At 39.9% G+C, this 17,477-nt stretch overlaps 1 protein-coding gene across 1 annotated transcript in view; it reads right to left on the bottom strand.

Moving 5' to 3' along the window:
• Positions 1 to 17,140, bottom strand: part of Kctd8 (potassium channel tetramerization domain containing 8) — a 207,263-nt gene extending 190,123 nt beyond the window's left edge. Inside the window, exon 1 of the mRNA XM_075943312.1 lies at positions 13,909 to 17,140. Within this exon, the coding sequence (XP_075799427.1) occupies positions 13,909 to 14,878 (970 nt within the window). The 5' untranslated portion in view covers positions 14,879 to 17,140. The remainder of the gene's footprint in view (positions 1 to 13,908) is intronic.
• Between the last annotated feature and the right edge of the window lie 337 nt (positions 17,141 to 17,477).

The following is a 17,477-nucleotide window of genomic DNA, read 5'->3' as shown; positions in this document are numbered from 1 at the left end:
ATCAGAAATGAAGAGCGGAGATGCACTTATGATTTGGCAACTGTTAAGGTCTAAAGGGTGAATGTGTGGAAACTTTTGTAAGCCATTATGTCCTTCTTTCACTTGTTTGAAATCTGCATTTGTTTTAACAAAGCAATGGCAGCAGTGCAACCTAAGGAGCTGCTGCAAATCTGCAGCCTTAGCAGGAGCTGTGAGTGATGCTCCTTCCCACAAAGGCCACAACCCTGCTGACGAAGCTGGCAACTTCCCCTAAGCCATTACATTAAGAACGAGAAATAACTGACTTACACGGGGCATAAAAGCGTCTTCACCTCTAAAAATCATTAAGAAGCTTTTGGTTAGTTTGCTCTCGAAACTGATCAGAAGTGCTTAAAGAGCTTTCAGGAATTATTATTATTATCATTTGCAAGAGAAAATGGAAAACTGGCTATGAACAGCACAGGCTTCTTTGCCCTTAAACCAACTCAAAAGCCTACAATACATGAAGTGAGCTGTGGAATACACATGGCTGCAAAGTGAGCTACTGCCCATTGGGCCTCGGAGGTAACTGCGGAGAACGGTTAAGAGATAAAAATTTCCCAAAAGACAGAGAATGGAATCACAGAGACCAACAGACAAGGGGACTACTTAGTGGAAGAATCAAGCACTGTGACACAGGTTTAACAAGAAATTCACTCGCTCGTGGGAAAAGACATCTGAACTGTCTGTGTAGACGTGGTTACTATATAGCTCTGTGGCTGCGGAGTCTTCCATTTGCCCATTCACAGAACTTAAATCGCCACTGCAGTCAACCTCACCCTACTTGATATTGATTTCTGAATGCTTTGGAGATATGTGACATGTTGGCAGAAGTCACTGATGACCATTCTGCAAAGAATCTCACTCAAACTCATGTAATACAGTGCTGAGTGTGGCAAGAGGACAAAGGCAGGCTGATGAGAGGTCAAGATCTCCTCTTTCGGTAACTATGAGAAAATATTTGTGTAAAGGACAGCCCATGGTTGGAAGCAGGAACATGTAATGGTGGTAACGTTGTTACTGTTGGAATTTTTATTTTATTTATGTGTTTTTATTTACTTGTGCTCTTCATGAATGTGGTAGTTTGACGTCACCAACTTTGGCATTTGAAAACACGGTCTCCAGTCAATTACTCTAGTTGAGAAACCTTAGGAGGTATGGCCTTTAAGGAGGAAGAACATCACTGGGTCTAGACTTTGAGAGTTTATTGTCTCACCAATTCCAGTTAACCCTTTCTGTTCCTTGCTTGCAGTTGAAGTGAGTTCTCCATGGTTCCAGCCACCATGACTGGCACTTGATGTCATACGCTACCCCTCTGTGAAGGTAAGAGACTCATCTCTCTGGAAACTTAATCTCCAAATAATCCCTTTTCTGTGTAAATTTCCTTGGTCATGGTGTTTTATCACAGCAATAGATAGTTATTTATACACACATGATATAAAATTATTTGTACATAATGGTATAATGCCTGAAAATTGATAGCCATGAAAACTTCTCTTCCATAGAACATATAACTCTCTGGGTAGAGTGGGATTGCCTGGGTTTAAAGAGCTACTTCACATATTGTCTTGTGACCTGAGTTATACACATGAACCAAGTTCTATAACTTGACATTCTAGTGAGCTGAGACATAAGGAGACCCAAGAAGTATATTGAGGATTTTATTTCAAGTGCATTGAATTAGATGATGTGAATAGCTCCAAAATCTACCCAGGAGATTATGGGCTCAGAAAGGTTTGCCAAGTGCTCCTCCCTAAGCAATTCTATTTTAAACATGAAAATACAGCCTTCCTTACTAGTGCAATGTACTACTCTAAAATAGTCTTCTAACTTTAGTTAGCTAGAATGAAATTTGTTATGTAAATAGCCTATAAAGAATACAGAAAACTTGAAAAATATTACTTTTAAAGTTTTTCTTTATTTTTTTTTTTTGCTTGTTTTCTTGGTTGCTTTGTTTTATTTTGTTTGTTTTTCCAGACAGGGTTTCTCTGTGTAACACCTCTGGCTGCCCTGGAACTCATTTTGTAAACCAGGCTGGCCTAGAACTCACAGAAATCCAATTGCCTGTGCCTCCCAAATGCTGAGATTAAATGCGGGCCCCCCTCCACCACACAGCTCTAGATAAGTTTTTTTTTTTTTTAAATAGGATAAACATCTTGAAAATACTGTAGCCCTTTAAGGCTGATGTAGCAAAGCACCATAAATTAAGTGGCTTGAATAATACAAATTCACCGTCCTGGAGGTTGAAGTCCATAGCTGAAGTGTTAGTATGTTTGGATCATTCTGAAAACCACAGAGAATATTCATCCCATGCTTCTCTCCAGGTTCTGGGGCTTGTTGGCCAATGTCGCCGTTGATTGTAAGTGCACGACAAATACCTGTGTCCTCATGCTCAGTTGTCATTCTTCCTGTGCTTGCATAACTACCTTTCATCTCCATTCAGATTTCCCCTTTAGATGTGGACAGAGATCAAGGAGAGCCTACCCTAGGGACCTAATTTTACTAGGTTACCTCTGCAAAGACACCATGGCAAGACAAGGTACAGAACAAGGAGAGAATTTGATGTGATTGGGGCTCCATCATCTCTCCTTGAGAAGTTATGATTGAATCCATAAAACAATGTATAGGGTATAACAAAAAAAAAAATTTCCGTTAGTCCCAAGCGTGCAGTGCCTGTGCTGAAACTGTGGTTAAATCTTTTTTCTTCATGTCTATCAAAAATTAGATATTAGTAAGCTTCACAAGTGTGAATGTTAAGTACCAAAATATTATGATAATAAATATGGTTTGGTAGAGGCAGCTAAAATCCGGACAGCTTGAAAGAACTGTTTATTTTACAATCCAAATATTCTCATACAGCATGAAAGAACTAAATATCATAATGGCTCTAGCATCTATTAGACTGATATGTTCATCAATCTAGCCACAGTATACTAAGATGCAAAACTTTAGTCCTAGGCTTCCAGGCAATATTTATTCTTGAATGCACTTGTTGATAGCGTTGATAAATATAGCAAGGTTCTTTCTTCTGTTATATGGTAAACATCTATGGCCACTGTCACAAGGCAGACTAAAGTAACCCATACTAGATCTACAGAGTGAAAGGAAGCGTCTAACTGGAGACCACTGCTGTTTCCAATTTAATCTTTTTGTTGTGACTGCTGTTTTGTTTTCCAAGACAAAGTTTCTCTAGGTAGCCCTGGCTGTCCTGGAATTCACTGTGTACACCAGGTTGGCCTCAAACTCACAGAGATCCATCTGTCTCTTCCTCTTGAGTGATAGAATTAAAATATCACTTTCAAGCTCTAATTTAATCTTAATTATACGGTACTTACCAAAGATAACTAAGAAAAACCTTCACCTTAATTTGACATTAGAATTTACTTCTGAGTAATAGATGGTGTATGTTGAAATGATGGCAAAAATCTGAACTCTTGAATAGATTTTACTTTTGAAAACTGAAAATTTGTCAGTAAAGAACGCAGATGTATTTCAGAGACCAGAGGATTATCAATAGAGGAAAAAGTTCCTTCATATTTCTCAAAAATTTTGTCAGAAATTCAGGCATGCCTTATTTGAGAATATAAACTGGCCATTGTTTAGTGACTGTTCTGTGGACACATTTCTAGTTGTCTGCAATCACACAAAACCTTGATATTTGCCCAAATATTTTTGTTGTATGCTTGTAAATATGTACATATATATATTTATATATTTACATGAATGTGTACATGCACATATACAAACTCTATCATATATGTATACCATATATCATATATGTATGTGTTGCACACACTCACATGTGCATACACATATACAAAGTCTATCATGCCTAGACTAGTGGGCAAAAATTAATACAGGATAAAGTCAGTCTTCAGCCATGAGCAGCTCCTCCACACATGGCCATCATATTTTTTAATTGCATATTTAATCAATTGTGGCCCCCAAAGGCTCATGTATGAATACTTAGTCCTCATTGGGTAGAACTGTTTGGAAAGTACTAGGAGGTATGACCTTGGAGGAGAAGGTATTACTGGGAGTGGACTTGGAGACTATAAAGCCCATGTCATTCCCAATTAGTAGTCTCTCTCTCTTCCCCCCCCCCCCATTGCTAAAAGGATTTAAGCTTTCAGTTAGTGCTCCAATGTTATGTATGCCTGCCTTGCTTCTTGGCATGATACGTATGGACTCTAATTCTCTGGAAATGTGAGGCCAAATATCAAATGTTTTATTTTATAAGTTGCCTAGGTTATGGTATGTTGTGACAGTGATACAATAGTAACTAACTAAGATGCTTAGCGTGCTAGTCACACAGCATGCATCCTAAAGATAAGTGGAACATATGCCAGAACATACGCCATGACCATGGTCAGAAAGGGCAGGATATCTGTTCACCAATATTCACTGGTATACCGCCAGCATCTGTCAGCTATATAACACCGACCAAGGAATTCATGATTGCTTTGATGGAATAATAGGACTAAAAAGTAGATAAGATTGGATACCTTAAAAATCTATTTACTTTATTTCTCTTTGTTTAATGGTTTTTATATTTCTGAATTTTCAAGTCATTAAAGGAGATAATATATGAAAGGCTGTAACTCTTTAAGAACTGTTTTGGTTGTAATAATATACTTGATACATTTTCCTTTAGAAATGACAGTTGGACACATTAAAACAAGAAGATAAACCCTATTGTTATTCAAAACAAATTACTTGGCATATATTATGTATTGCAGTCTATGGGAATAAAAGAAAAAATACATTTCTATTATTTTATGCCCTAAGAACTGAAATATAGAAAAATAAAGGAACACAAAATAAGACATATATATTTTGAAAATTAGCACTATAAGTCCAAAGACTTTGAGTGTCAGTTCTTTCTCTTATGACAAATCAGAATCAACATGAAAGACTCATCCATCCCCAAGCCTTTACAGACTTGAAACCAGTAATTCACAACTACTGTAGGAACATCCTCCACCATTCATTGCACAGTTGCCATGGAAGTCACTGCCTTATCAAAAATGGAAGTTTCTGTGGAATTGAATTCCTAAATCTTTATCCTCCACCTGCAAAGCGAAGTGCTATCTGAAGCCTTTACTGACTGGAAAAAACGAGGTCACAGTGTTAGACAATTATCCCTGAAAGGCTGCCAGCTTTTCTCTCCTTTCTTCAAATACCTGGATTACAGCAACCAGAAAGCTTATATTCAGAAAGTGTCAGAGACTTTCAATAGGAACTGATTGAGTTGACAGCTAAATGCTCTCCCAGACTTGAAAATATGTGTATTTGAATCTGAAATGCAGCTTAAATTTTGGCCACATGCCCAAACTCCGGGCAATGTTTGAGTCCAAATGTTTCTTGAATAAAACTATTGACAACGGAAGCTAAAAACTTCCAACACAAGTGTAAAGAACACATGTAAGATGTGCTTCACCTGAATGTGCCTCATAGATCGGGGCAATTTTCATGAGAACAAGTGCTTGTACATTTTGGTTGTAAGCCATTGCCTTTAATGACTGAGCTGTCTTCCCAGCCCAAAACTCATGCTTTTAATAAATATATCAAAATTGACCAGTACCAGAACTAGGCCAGGAAAAATATGTTCTTCTCAGGCACGCTTGACAGTCAACTAGAAAAAAAGATGTTCAGTAACATGTTGCAATAATAGTATAAAGAGCAGAAGAGTAGTTCGTATGTAAAACTCATTAATGATAACAGAACCTTCCCAGGTAGTTTTGAATAACCATTGCTTTCTATTTTCTACAAAAGAATTACGATATTGAACGCTTCTCAGATAAAAGAGATTGTCTATGTATGTGGGGCTCTTAACTTAAAGAAACGCCATAGCTAGTGCTTATTGAGCATTTTATTTATGCCTAATATGATTATGTGCTTAATATAGATTTTGTAATTTAACCAGTATAACAAATCTATAAAGTAGATACATCTGCTCCTCTCACATTTCCTTCGGAAGGGAAAAGAAACTGTTTTCCCAATATCCAAAATTGGGTAGTTTACTACATAGAGCCAGTAGTTTTCAAAGAATCTATGAAATATTAAATCATTCATGCTGTCAAGAATTTACTTTTATGGCGAGCAGGTTCTAGCATTGCCTCTGACTGAACAGTACTAATTGCCCTGTTCTGTAAGTCATAAAATATGCAGTTATGCAAATGAATGTGAAAGCACTAAGGCATAAAACCCATCATCAAAATTTTTGTTACAGTAAACAGTGAAAATATTGAAATAACCCAACTAAATGGTAAAACCACAGACTATTCTGGTTACTGAACTCAACAGAATATTTCTTATATCCTTTGGTTGTGTTCATATAGAACTTTGTATTCCTATAGAAACATCTATAATGTGACAATGGTTGCGAAGTGCTGTATGAGCACTAACTTGTGACTAAGCATGAAATTACTAAACATCCTATTAGACGCATCAAATAAGTACTGTTATTATCACCATATATTTGTAAATATGGTCAATATAGACAGATTTTCTGATTCTAATTTCCACCGAGACTAAAATTTTAATAATTTATCTTTAAGCGTATTAGTGTTTGGACCGAATGTGTGTACTTATGTTGCTACATACTTGTGGACACTAGACGAGGGCACTGGATCTCCTATAATTGGGGTACAGATTGCTTTAGGCCACCATGTATGTGCTAAGAACTAAACCTGGGTTCTTCCCAAGAGTAACAAGTGCTCTTAATGGTTAAGCTATTTCTTTAACCCCACACCAAAACTAGCATTTTATCTGTCATTCCTTTTATCCCACAAACAATTGGTATGCAAAGAAGTGTGTGTGCATCCTTGCGTGGTAATTTGAATTAGAATGCCCCATATAAGTTCAGGTGTTTGAATACTTGGTGCCTAGTTGGTGGCACTATTTGGATAGAATCTGGAGCTGTGGCATTACTGGAAGAAGAAAGGCACTGAGGTTAGGCGTCCAGATTTAAAAGCCACACACTGTTGCCAGTTCGCTCTCTTTGCTTCCTCCTTGAAGTTTAAGATGTGAGTCCTAGGCTTCTGAACCATCAACAATGCTTGCTATTTGCTGCTAAAACTCCTGGCAGTGACAGTCTTTTATCCCATCAGAACCATAAACAAGAAATCTTTTTTTTTCCTACAAGCTACCACAGTTGTGGTTTCTATTGCAGTAATAGAAATATAGCTAAGATACCTTGTATTCTACCAACTTAATATACAAGATCTTCTTAATCTGTCCCACAGTCAGCATTTTATTTATTTTCATTCTTTGTAGCACTGTGTAATTATAGTACTCTACAGTATTCATAAAATTACTTCTACTTCTTGCAAACAACTACCAGGAATCACCTCTATAACCTAATTCACACTTACATAAAGATTTATATGATCATCTTAAATGCGGGGTTTCTGTCTTGTCAAGTTTGTGTGCGTATAGTCAGTGATACTCCTTGCTAGGTGCTCAATGAATGCACTCTAAACTGTAAGGAAACTAAATCCCAAAACTTTATAGCTATCTTAATGGAATCTCTAACATCTCTAGCTCATTCTGTAATCTATACAGTCATTCAGACACCAGACATTTATTAAATCCTTAAACACTGGTGTTGGCTATTTTATGAGAGTTAAGAACACAAAAGTGTGACAATAAAAACTTACAAGAAAAAAGAGATTTATTATGCATTACATGTATAAGAAACTCCATTTTGGACCTACAATTAAGGTACAATGAAACAACATAGAAGCGAAGACACTCCATTTATAACAAGGGTTCAATCCACATTATGACTATGAGACCAGGAGGTATAATACAGCTTTAACTGAGGTAGAGTACTTATCTCTTTTGTGTAGGTCTTTGAAGAAAAAAGGGGGAAGAGGGGATAACAAGGAGGTGAGAGAAGGGGAGGAAAGGAGAAAGCAGAGGATGAGTGGGAGGAAGAAGGGAAGAGAGAAATTGAGGAAAAGGGAGGGGAGGGGAAGGGAGGGGAGAAGAGGGGAAGGAAGGAACCAAATGGGAGAAGGGGAAAAAAAGAATAGTTAGTTGTTGTGACTCATGTCTACAATATCAAGTAGGAGGACTGCTGTAAGTTTGAGGCCAGTCTGGGCTACGTAGAGAGTCCCAGGACAGCTTGAGCTATTTCATGTAGAATCTGTTTAAAACTAAACTATGAAAAGGTAAAAAGAAAAGCAAACAGAAAAAATGATATTTCCTTCCACGTAAGACATTGAACAAGAACTACTGAGAAGAGTGTTGAGGGTGGGCATAGGACACCTATAGTGTGTTGAGGGTGGGCATGAGCCAAATATAATATGTTTGCAGTAAGCATGGGAAACCTATAGTATGTTGAGGGAAGGGTGGACATGGGGCAACTATAGTGAGTTCAGCATGACCATGGGACTCCTACAGTGTGTGGAGAGTGAACATGGGACTCCTATAATATGTTGAGGGTGGGCATAGGACTCTACAGTGTGTGAGGGGAGGGTGGGCATGGGACAACTATACTGTGTTGAGGGTGACCGTGGGACTCCTACAGTGAATAGAGGGTGATCATGAGACTCCTATAGCATATTGAGGGTGAGAGCATGGGACACCTATAGTATGTTGAGGGTGAGCATAGGACTCCTGTATTCTACTAATGTCAGCACCTGGAGCATGCTCAGTTAGACTGACTAAAATCCTACAAATGAAACCCAAAGAATCTTTACTTGAGTTTCACAAAACCTTCAGAAATTGTCAACTCTCATTATTAAAATTATTGTACTAGATTAGAGGAGCTATCAGTATACTTCGTAGGCTTCTGGTTGCTATGAGAAGCAAATACTGTAAAATCCATGAAAAGGAGGTCTCAAAAATTCTGTCTGTGTTTAAATCCACATTTAAGGTTAATTTGAAACTCTACTTTCCAAGAATTTCAGATTCTAGATATATAGCCATGTTCCAGATTTCAAAACTACTGAAAACCACTCTCAATACCCAGCATGTATTTGGAACATTTTAATCTAATTATACCAAATACACAATTTAATGGGATTAGTTAAGATTTAAAAGCAAGAAGCAGCTATATAATTAACACACAATTCATTCTGCTACTTTCCAAAAAGGTGTGCTCTATTTACCAAGATAAAAATTAATTTCTTTAAACACTATTTAAATATGTGATTTGTCAAACATGTAGATATTAAAAGTTTAGAAATATTGATATTACTGCCCCCCATTGTGTTAAAGATAGGAAAATATGGTACTTTGATTTTAAGAACACTATAGACATTTATATACTCTTAATAAATGAACTCAGCAAGTAAAAGATACAAAATATGTATTTATTATGTTTTAAAGAAATCTTTCACAAGCTAAAAATTATTATTGTCAAACATGGTAGCTCTGCACACAGTACTTTTTTCACTTGTACGTTGAAGCTTGGAAAACTCAATTAACATTAAAATAAGTTTTCTTATTTGAGTGTTTTAAATGTTTCCAGTACAGAGCTAACCTCGGGTATTAGCTGGTAGCTCCAGAGCAGTGTTCTCACTGAAGCACTAGGGAGCCGATGTCCAGCTCATGGAATGTTACAGGAAGTATTGAGTAAAAAACACTCATCATACAAACAAGTGAATAGTTTTGGAAGAACTGTGTATAGAACGCTCAATACATAATCAAGCATATAGTTCTGAAAGTACTGTGTCTAAAGCACTCAATACATAACCAAGTATATAGTAAGTGTTCCTTTTACTATGGGTTGTCTTTGGGAGAAGACCTCTCATTGTGAAGAAGATAACTTTAGAGAGAACACGATGCCACAAATAAGAGTCTAGAGTTCTTATACAGCAGTGGGATCAGACCACACAGCATTCCAACTTTCTGCATTCCAATGAGTTTCCGCTTTCTCTCTGCTTCATTGTGGAACTACCTACCTATGACATGGATGGCTCAAGCAACATTTGAGGTTCTGCTACAAGGAGAGAATCTATGTTCACCGTCCTCACTGTGAGGAACGATGGAGTCATATGATGCTGATTTGAAGCACAGCTGATCCACTTAGCACATTCCAGCACACACCTGTCTGCATAGCACATTACAGCATACACCTGTCTACGTAGCACATTCCAGCATACACCTGTCTACCTGCTCTTTGTTAGAGCACAGAATGCATTTGTCCTTTCTGTTTTAAAAAGCCACTGTTTTCACTATTTCACTTACCAATCACCTGCCCCCCCCCATACAGAAAATCATTCTGCTTTTCCCAAGAAAGGAAAATCTATCTTCAGTATTGAGGAGTAATAAGAAATTTTATCACAAAGGTGTAAGTAGTATTATATTTAAAAGTCTTTGTAAACAATGAGTTAAGAATGAGAAGAGATAAGTATGTCCTTATAACCCAACGAGGGTGGTATTTAATGTCTAATAGCTTGACAATAATCTTGAAGATATGAACTTGGTACCTTAAATACAAGGTTAATATTTATAAGAAAAATATTGCTGAAGTTTCAAGTCCTAGTAGGGAGTATCAAAATGGATTTGATTCAAACAAATTGAAATATGATAGGAACATCTAGGAGACATGGTTTGAAATATTCAATTTCCAAGAAAGCAATATTCAAGTACTGTAAACTTATGAAAATTTAGTGTGTTTTTCTTAAAATTAATTTTCAATTAACCACTTAATTAAATATACTTCCTATAAAAATAAAAATTACTGTTGACAAATAATGAACTATAGAATAGTTCCAACTAGCACTTGTTGAGTCAAATTCTGTTATAAGAAGTATTTCACATGGACCCTCAAATTCCATAAAATTGAAAGTATGGCAACATCCATTATACAAGTGGGGAGAAACTAAAACAGAAAAAAGTAAACAATTTGGCCCGCACCCACGTTTAGTAAATGGCATTGTCCAGGATTACGGAATCATCCGCCATCCTCTTCCCTTCTTTGGAAACTTTGGATTGACAGTGAGCACTAAATTTCATTCCCTGTGTTTAGCGGCTGCTTTGGGGGTAGCATCAAGCCACTAAATTCATCAGCAACCTAAATTCAAAAGATTTCTTAAAATGCCTGACATATAATGCTAAAGAAGTGTATGCTGTACACTTTGATAAGAGAATGGTGGCAAAGAGGTCATACGTATAAATAAATGAAGCAGTCTTTATCTGATCAAAACATGAGCAGAAACTTGGATCATATGACTATCATTAATAAACGCTTCCAATAGAGGTCTGTCCAGCAAAACAGTAGCATTTTGGCATTACCCAACGTGAAAAGAATGGAAACAGGAGAGGAGGCATTAGAATGTGCCTTACTTGCAAATAATGGAGAGGAATTCAATTCAAAATGATCTCTGCAGATAGAATGCAGCTGTTCAAAACACAGATAAAAAGGAGTTTACTAGTATTTAAGATAAATTTTATACCCCCAAAAATGAAAATATATTTGGTGGATCACCAATTTGATTAGAACTTCAAGAGTCAAAACTTTAGTCTTGAATTATGTGTTTCTCCCACTAAATTAGGATAATCCATGAAGAAGTCTAATCCCTAGGGCTGTTATGCATAAATCTGAGAACTCACTAGGACAGTAATACACAAGAAGTGGCATTTTTTTAATAACTTGAAATTTTGATTTTTTTATTTAATGTCACTTCTAGTTCCAAATATGCAACAGACACTAAATTTCGGGTAATTTTCAAATCATATTCTGTAGTGATGAGGTGAAGGGCCAAGGCAGTTTCTTTATTAACCAATGAAAGTAACACATAGACAGATGACCCTACTCCATAATTATTCTTAATTAAATTAACAGTTTCTAACTTCAAGTTGTTATTGTGTACACTGGTTTACCCTAGTTTACAGACTGAATCTTCGTTTTGCAATGAACAGTAAAGGGAGGGAAGAAAGCAAGACCAAAGTTGTGAGACACACGTCTGAAATATAAGAAACTTCACTCCATAAGCACACCACTCACACTTAGGCAGACATGCTGCCAAGTGTATAGCATCGCAGGGTTCAGAGTCAGAACACCAGCCTGAACCTGTGGAAGACCCTGTCCTGAAAAACCACCTCCATCATTCTACTCGGTGCTCTCTGGTTTGTCCCCTAGTATTGCAGTTAATAACAAAATCTAAAAATACCCTCGTGTTTATATCTTCTGAAAGAAAATCAAAACAATACAAACCATAATATAGCCTTGGTAAAAATAGCTTGGAGGCTTAATGTTTCCAAAATCCTGGTGTCTCAATGATAGGGAGTACTTTATTTAAATATCTTAATTGATTAATGTAAATCAAATAGATGCCAGACGCCAATTTTACACAAACAAGAAAGTATCAATTTTTCTTTTGTGCTCTCCCAAATACCAGTCATTTTTCCTGTGTAACAAGGTTTTTTTTGATACAGTAAAGGCAATGAGCATCAGTCCTTTGCTGACAGCATTCAGAAGGAAGAGGCAAGAGGATTGAGAATTCAAGGCCAGCATGGACAATACAGGTAGACCTTCATAAATGATAAATAAATAAGCAAAGGGATTGGATTTTATTTATCACTTCCCTGGATATTTATTTGCTGCTCCAATGCTATCTCAAAAGGTCATCTAACTTTCAGAAGTAATATGTTGTCACTCTACCTCCAAGGTTACCAAAAAAATATGTATATATACTCTCGCTGAACCACTGAACCACTTTCCAATCAATCCTGCACCTGTATAAAAAGAGGCCCCTTCCACTCTCTCTAGTCAAGTGTAGAAAATTATTCATTTTTGCTTTGCAACTGAGAGCTTCTTAGCAAACCAAACGCAATGAAAGCCAGACTACTTCCATTATAGGCTTTTAGTGCTGTCTCCACCCGACTGAACACACACACACACACACACACAGGCGCGTGTGTGTGGTTTTCAAGCTTCTTATATCTTGCCGAGTGAAAATGCCAAATAATCTCCCTGCTGCCATCCGTACTTTTTATTTTCTTCACCTTGCAATCCTAGCCTCACTCATGATAAACCCACAACCCCCTGCATATTAAGACTGTGATGTTGTTTGAGATTTTTGAACTCAACAAAGCCCCATCTGGAAACACAGCATCTTGTCTAAGAATTCCCACAGACTCTCCTTTTTTTAGAAAGTGATGCATTTATTTACCTTGGTCAAGTTGATTCAACACTCTGCTCCTTTACACACACACACACACACAAGCCAAAACTCAATTCTCCCCTCTGAGCCCTGTTCAAAACATTGGACAGTTGCACTGGAGGTAAGCAACAAAGGAAAACCTATCTTGTTACTAGTTACTGGAGGGCATGTTACATTAGCAGCCCTCATGTGTGAGGGAGCACCCAGGAGGAAGTGCTCTAGAGGTACATTCACAGCCTCTTGAATTGTTCCCTTCCAAAATCACATACAACTGGAGCTCTTGCGCGGGACTGAGGGACCGCACCACAGAAAATAATTCTGGCGTGAGCTGCCCTGTCTTCACACTAGTTCGCCCCTTAGAAGAACGCTCAAATAAACGGCCCTAAACTTGCATCTCATCAGACAAGAGGAGGATGGCCCATAGGCACAGACAGTGCTCTGTCTCCTCTTAACCCTGTGCCTGTGCTGTGAAGGGTGTCCAGAGGATCCTGGAATTAGGCGCGGCAAGAGGACAGGATGAATAAATTCAGGATGAGAACCTGAATTCAGTAATGCAGGGGGAAGGGCGGGGCGTGGGAGACCAGGATGCTTACACTGCACTACTCAAGGGACGCTGGAGGGGGACCTCCGGTACTGATTAGCAGACTTGCCGCCAGGGCACTCCCGCAGGGAACATCCCTTCCTGGCCACAGCGGGGCTCCTCTCGCAGCAAGTCTGCCTTGGTGGAGAAAGGGTATGAAATGCATAGGTAGGTAGGTTGCTAACTTACGGAAGAAGATGTACTCGGTATAACTGCTCCAGATCTTGTCGTCTCGGTACTGATTGACAAAGGCGGCAGTGCCAGAGGAGTTGCACGCCACCATGTGGAAGCCGGCCTCAGACAGTCGGTCGAACGCCTGCTCCAAGTAGGTGAACTTGAGGTAGAAGCGGGACGTGTACTTCTCCGGCTGCCGGTCAGGGTCGCGACTCTCATTAAGAGTGTCCCCAAAGACCTCTTTGGCCAAGGCTATGCGTCCGCACACCATGATGCGCGCCACACGCCTGAACTTGGCATCTGCCTGGTTGTCACGCACTGTCGTGTAGGAGCCACGGTAGCCCAGGGTGAGGAAGCCAGAGCGCTTGTCCGGAGCGCCGCTGCCACCGACAACGCCACTGACACCATGCGCTCCAGAGCCCGAGGGCGCGCCACCGGCCGCCGCCCCACGCAGCAGCAGTGCATCGCTGCTGCCCTGGGAAACATTGTCCTCCAGGTCACTCTGGCAGCCCTCGTCGTTGAGCGAGTTCTGCTTGGTGACCTTGGGCGACAGCAGCTTAACCAAGTCGGTGAGCTGGAAGAACTCTGCCTCGCGCAGAAGCCGCTCCTTCTCGGGGAAGTGCTCGGGTAGCGCCAGCTGCTTGTCCCGCAGGTAATCCAGAACGTACCTAAAGAGGAAACCGTCGCGGTCGATGAAGAAGCGCGCTCGGCTATCCCTGGGCAACTCGCCCCGGCGCCGAGCGCCGCCCCGGGGACTAGAGGGCGAGAACATGCTGGCCAGAGTGCTGTCCGGGACGCTGAGCAGCGTAGAGTGCTTGGTCACATAGACCTGGCCGCCAACATTCAGCTCCACTACCTCGGGGAAGGGCGACGGGGCGCAGGGCCCCGGGGCGGCGGCCAGAGGAGCGCCAGAACTGGACGCTGACACCATCTCGCTGATGGGGAGGATGGTGCTGCCGCCGCTGCCCGTGTCCTTCAGTGCCATGGTCACCCACCGCCGGCCAGTTAACCCGGGCGAGCGGCACGGCGTGCTTCCAGAACCTCGAGGTCCCCTGTCCTCGGTGTGCGCTCGGGGACTCTGCACTCTCGGACTGGCCGGCTCGGTCCTCTGGACACACGGAGAGGCTCAGGGTTCCGGGCAGCAGTGGCGTCGGCGGCACCCGAGCTCCATCGGGCAGAGGAGCTCAGGAATGGAGCTCCGCGGGCACTGCTGCTCCTTTGGGGCGACCGGCTGCAAGTGTGCTAGAGACTTGGAGAGGTTCAGGGGCTGCGCGCGGCTCTCTGAGGGGAGGGCGGGAGGCGGGGCCGGAGCAAAGAAAACTCTCCCTCCGCCGCTAGCGAGCTAGCGCGCCGCAGCCAGGAGCGCCGGCGCGGGCGCGGGCGCTAACTACTCGCAGCCCAGGAGGTGGCACTGACGTCAAGCCCCGAACCGGGACTGGAGCCGCAGCTGTCATTTAAAGAGATAGGCTGAGGAGCTAGCTAGGGAGCCTGAGTGAGGACAGAACCAAAAGGAAAGGCCAGAGGGTGATAAAACCAGAGGGTGCGTCAAAAAGAATCAATCGAGTGAAAGTGGACTGCAGCTCATCGTTTCATCCGAGTCTCATTTATTTTCTCTCTCTTTTCCTCACTTCCACCCATTCTCCCTAATCCACCCCCACCCCCTGAGTTCACCTTTGGCAAAACTAGTTTTACTCTCTGGAAAGCTAGGACATTACAGATACTGGAATGTGGGCTGTGTTTGCTAAAAGTCTGTGAGTGAGTAGGGGTTGAATCCCAGCTAGTTGCTTTTTAAATGATATATATTTTTTAAGTGAAGGGCAAACTCACCTCTACCTATCTACTGACATCAAGTGACATGACTGTTAAATTGATGTTCTACATCCAGTGGGGGTTTAAAAGTCTTAAGTCAGATTCTGTTCAATTGATGTTTTACATCCAGTTGGGGTTTAAAAGTCTTAAGTTAGATTCCATTTCACAAAAGCAGTAAAGGGCTGTGTACAACAAAGCAATTCTTTTCGACCACATTTACGAAAGTTGATACACATGGCTACTTGCTGCTTATTGAAGAGAGAAACTGAAAGGGGACGATGTTCCTTTTGTTGCATCTTGATTTCTCGATCCTTCTATTAATCCTTCGATTAATCTATTTTCCTTGCAAGTTCTCAGAACAAGAGAATGGTGTACCTTTGTTATCTTCTTCACTCTAGCAATCTACTAACAAATATAAACCAGCAGTGTTTGTAATGGAAAACGAGGACAGACAATCAAATGAGAAAAGATTATTGCTAGATAATCTAACGTGCTGACCAGCCTGGGGCATAACTTAGTAATCAGAAACATGAGTCATCTACTTACAAAATACAAAAGTGAATATGGACTGTTTTAAGACACAACATAATTAGCTTCATAGGTACTATAATAAAAATTACATACAGACTTCAATATTTCAAAACCCCTAAAATGCCTGCCCATGATTCCTCCCGTTCAAATTCACCAAAATAGTAATGGATTTGCGATTTAGTTGTAACTTTAAATTTTCATAAATGATTAATATCCTATTATTTGAACATTACAAGCTATATTTAATTCATTGATTCCTATAAACCACATCCACAGAAAATGCTACATCAATTTTGAAGTTTGATTACCTGAGGCAGGCAGAGCCTAATGGACCAATGAAGGGACACAATACACTTGCCAAATGATGAAGACACAATACAAGGTTTGCAAGGGGCATGTTCACTGAATCCCCTTACTCAACCATATTACCTCATTCCCAACTTAGATTGACTGATCAAATTGAGAAGTTGATTTAAGTCTTTTTTTTTTCACTTAAGGGCTTAAATTGAGCATTGAGACAATCTGAAAAAAAAGTACATTTTCTCCCTCATTTGAAGAGTAAGAAAATATTTGGACTTTAAAATGATCCTTTCTGGAAAATGAATTAGTGAAAGCTTTTCAACCTTCATAGATGAATAAGTAATAACGCCTCAAACCGCTACTAATGAAGCCTATTTGTCATGAAGTAAATGTCTCCAATGGTGAGGATGGTACAGACCCTGGCATTCTAATGAAGTGAATATGCAACAGATAACAAATATAAATATGAGCACGGAAACATGAGCTTGCCATGATATCAGCTTAAAATTTGTTTTCATTTGTGTTGCATAAAATATACTTATGAGATGGTCTGAATTTTATACTATAAATGAAATCACTTTAGTAATTCATAATAAATCACATTGTGTGCGGTATTGTGTGATATATTACTTTTGAAAATTATCTCTTCAGCATTGATGGATTGCTTCTCCTTAATCTCTTCCTTCTGCCTACTGTTATTGCCGTCACCCTCTATCTCTACTCTCCAACCAAACTCCTAACTGAACAAACAGCAAGTCAGAATGACTTCCTGCTGCAAATCCTCTTCTTCTCCCAGCTATTCCCACTCCAGTTATTTTTCCTCCCAATATAAATACTACTTACTCAGAAATTCTTTCCACTATCTGACCAGCTTCGTGTTCACTACTGAGATGTTCCCACACAATCCTGAGCTTGTATATGAACTAACACTGGATTTCTTAGCA

The sequence above is a fragment of the Microtus pennsylvanicus genome, chromosome 12 (genome assembly GCF_037038515.1).
Source record: "Microtus pennsylvanicus isolate mMicPen1 chromosome 12, mMicPen1.hap1, whole genome shotgun sequence".
NCBI lineage: Eukaryota > Metazoa > Chordata > Mammalia > Rodentia > Cricetidae > Microtus > Microtus pennsylvanicus.
The sequence above is the reverse complement of the archived record's forward strand: the minus strand, read 5'-3'. Positions and strand labels throughout refer to the sequence as shown.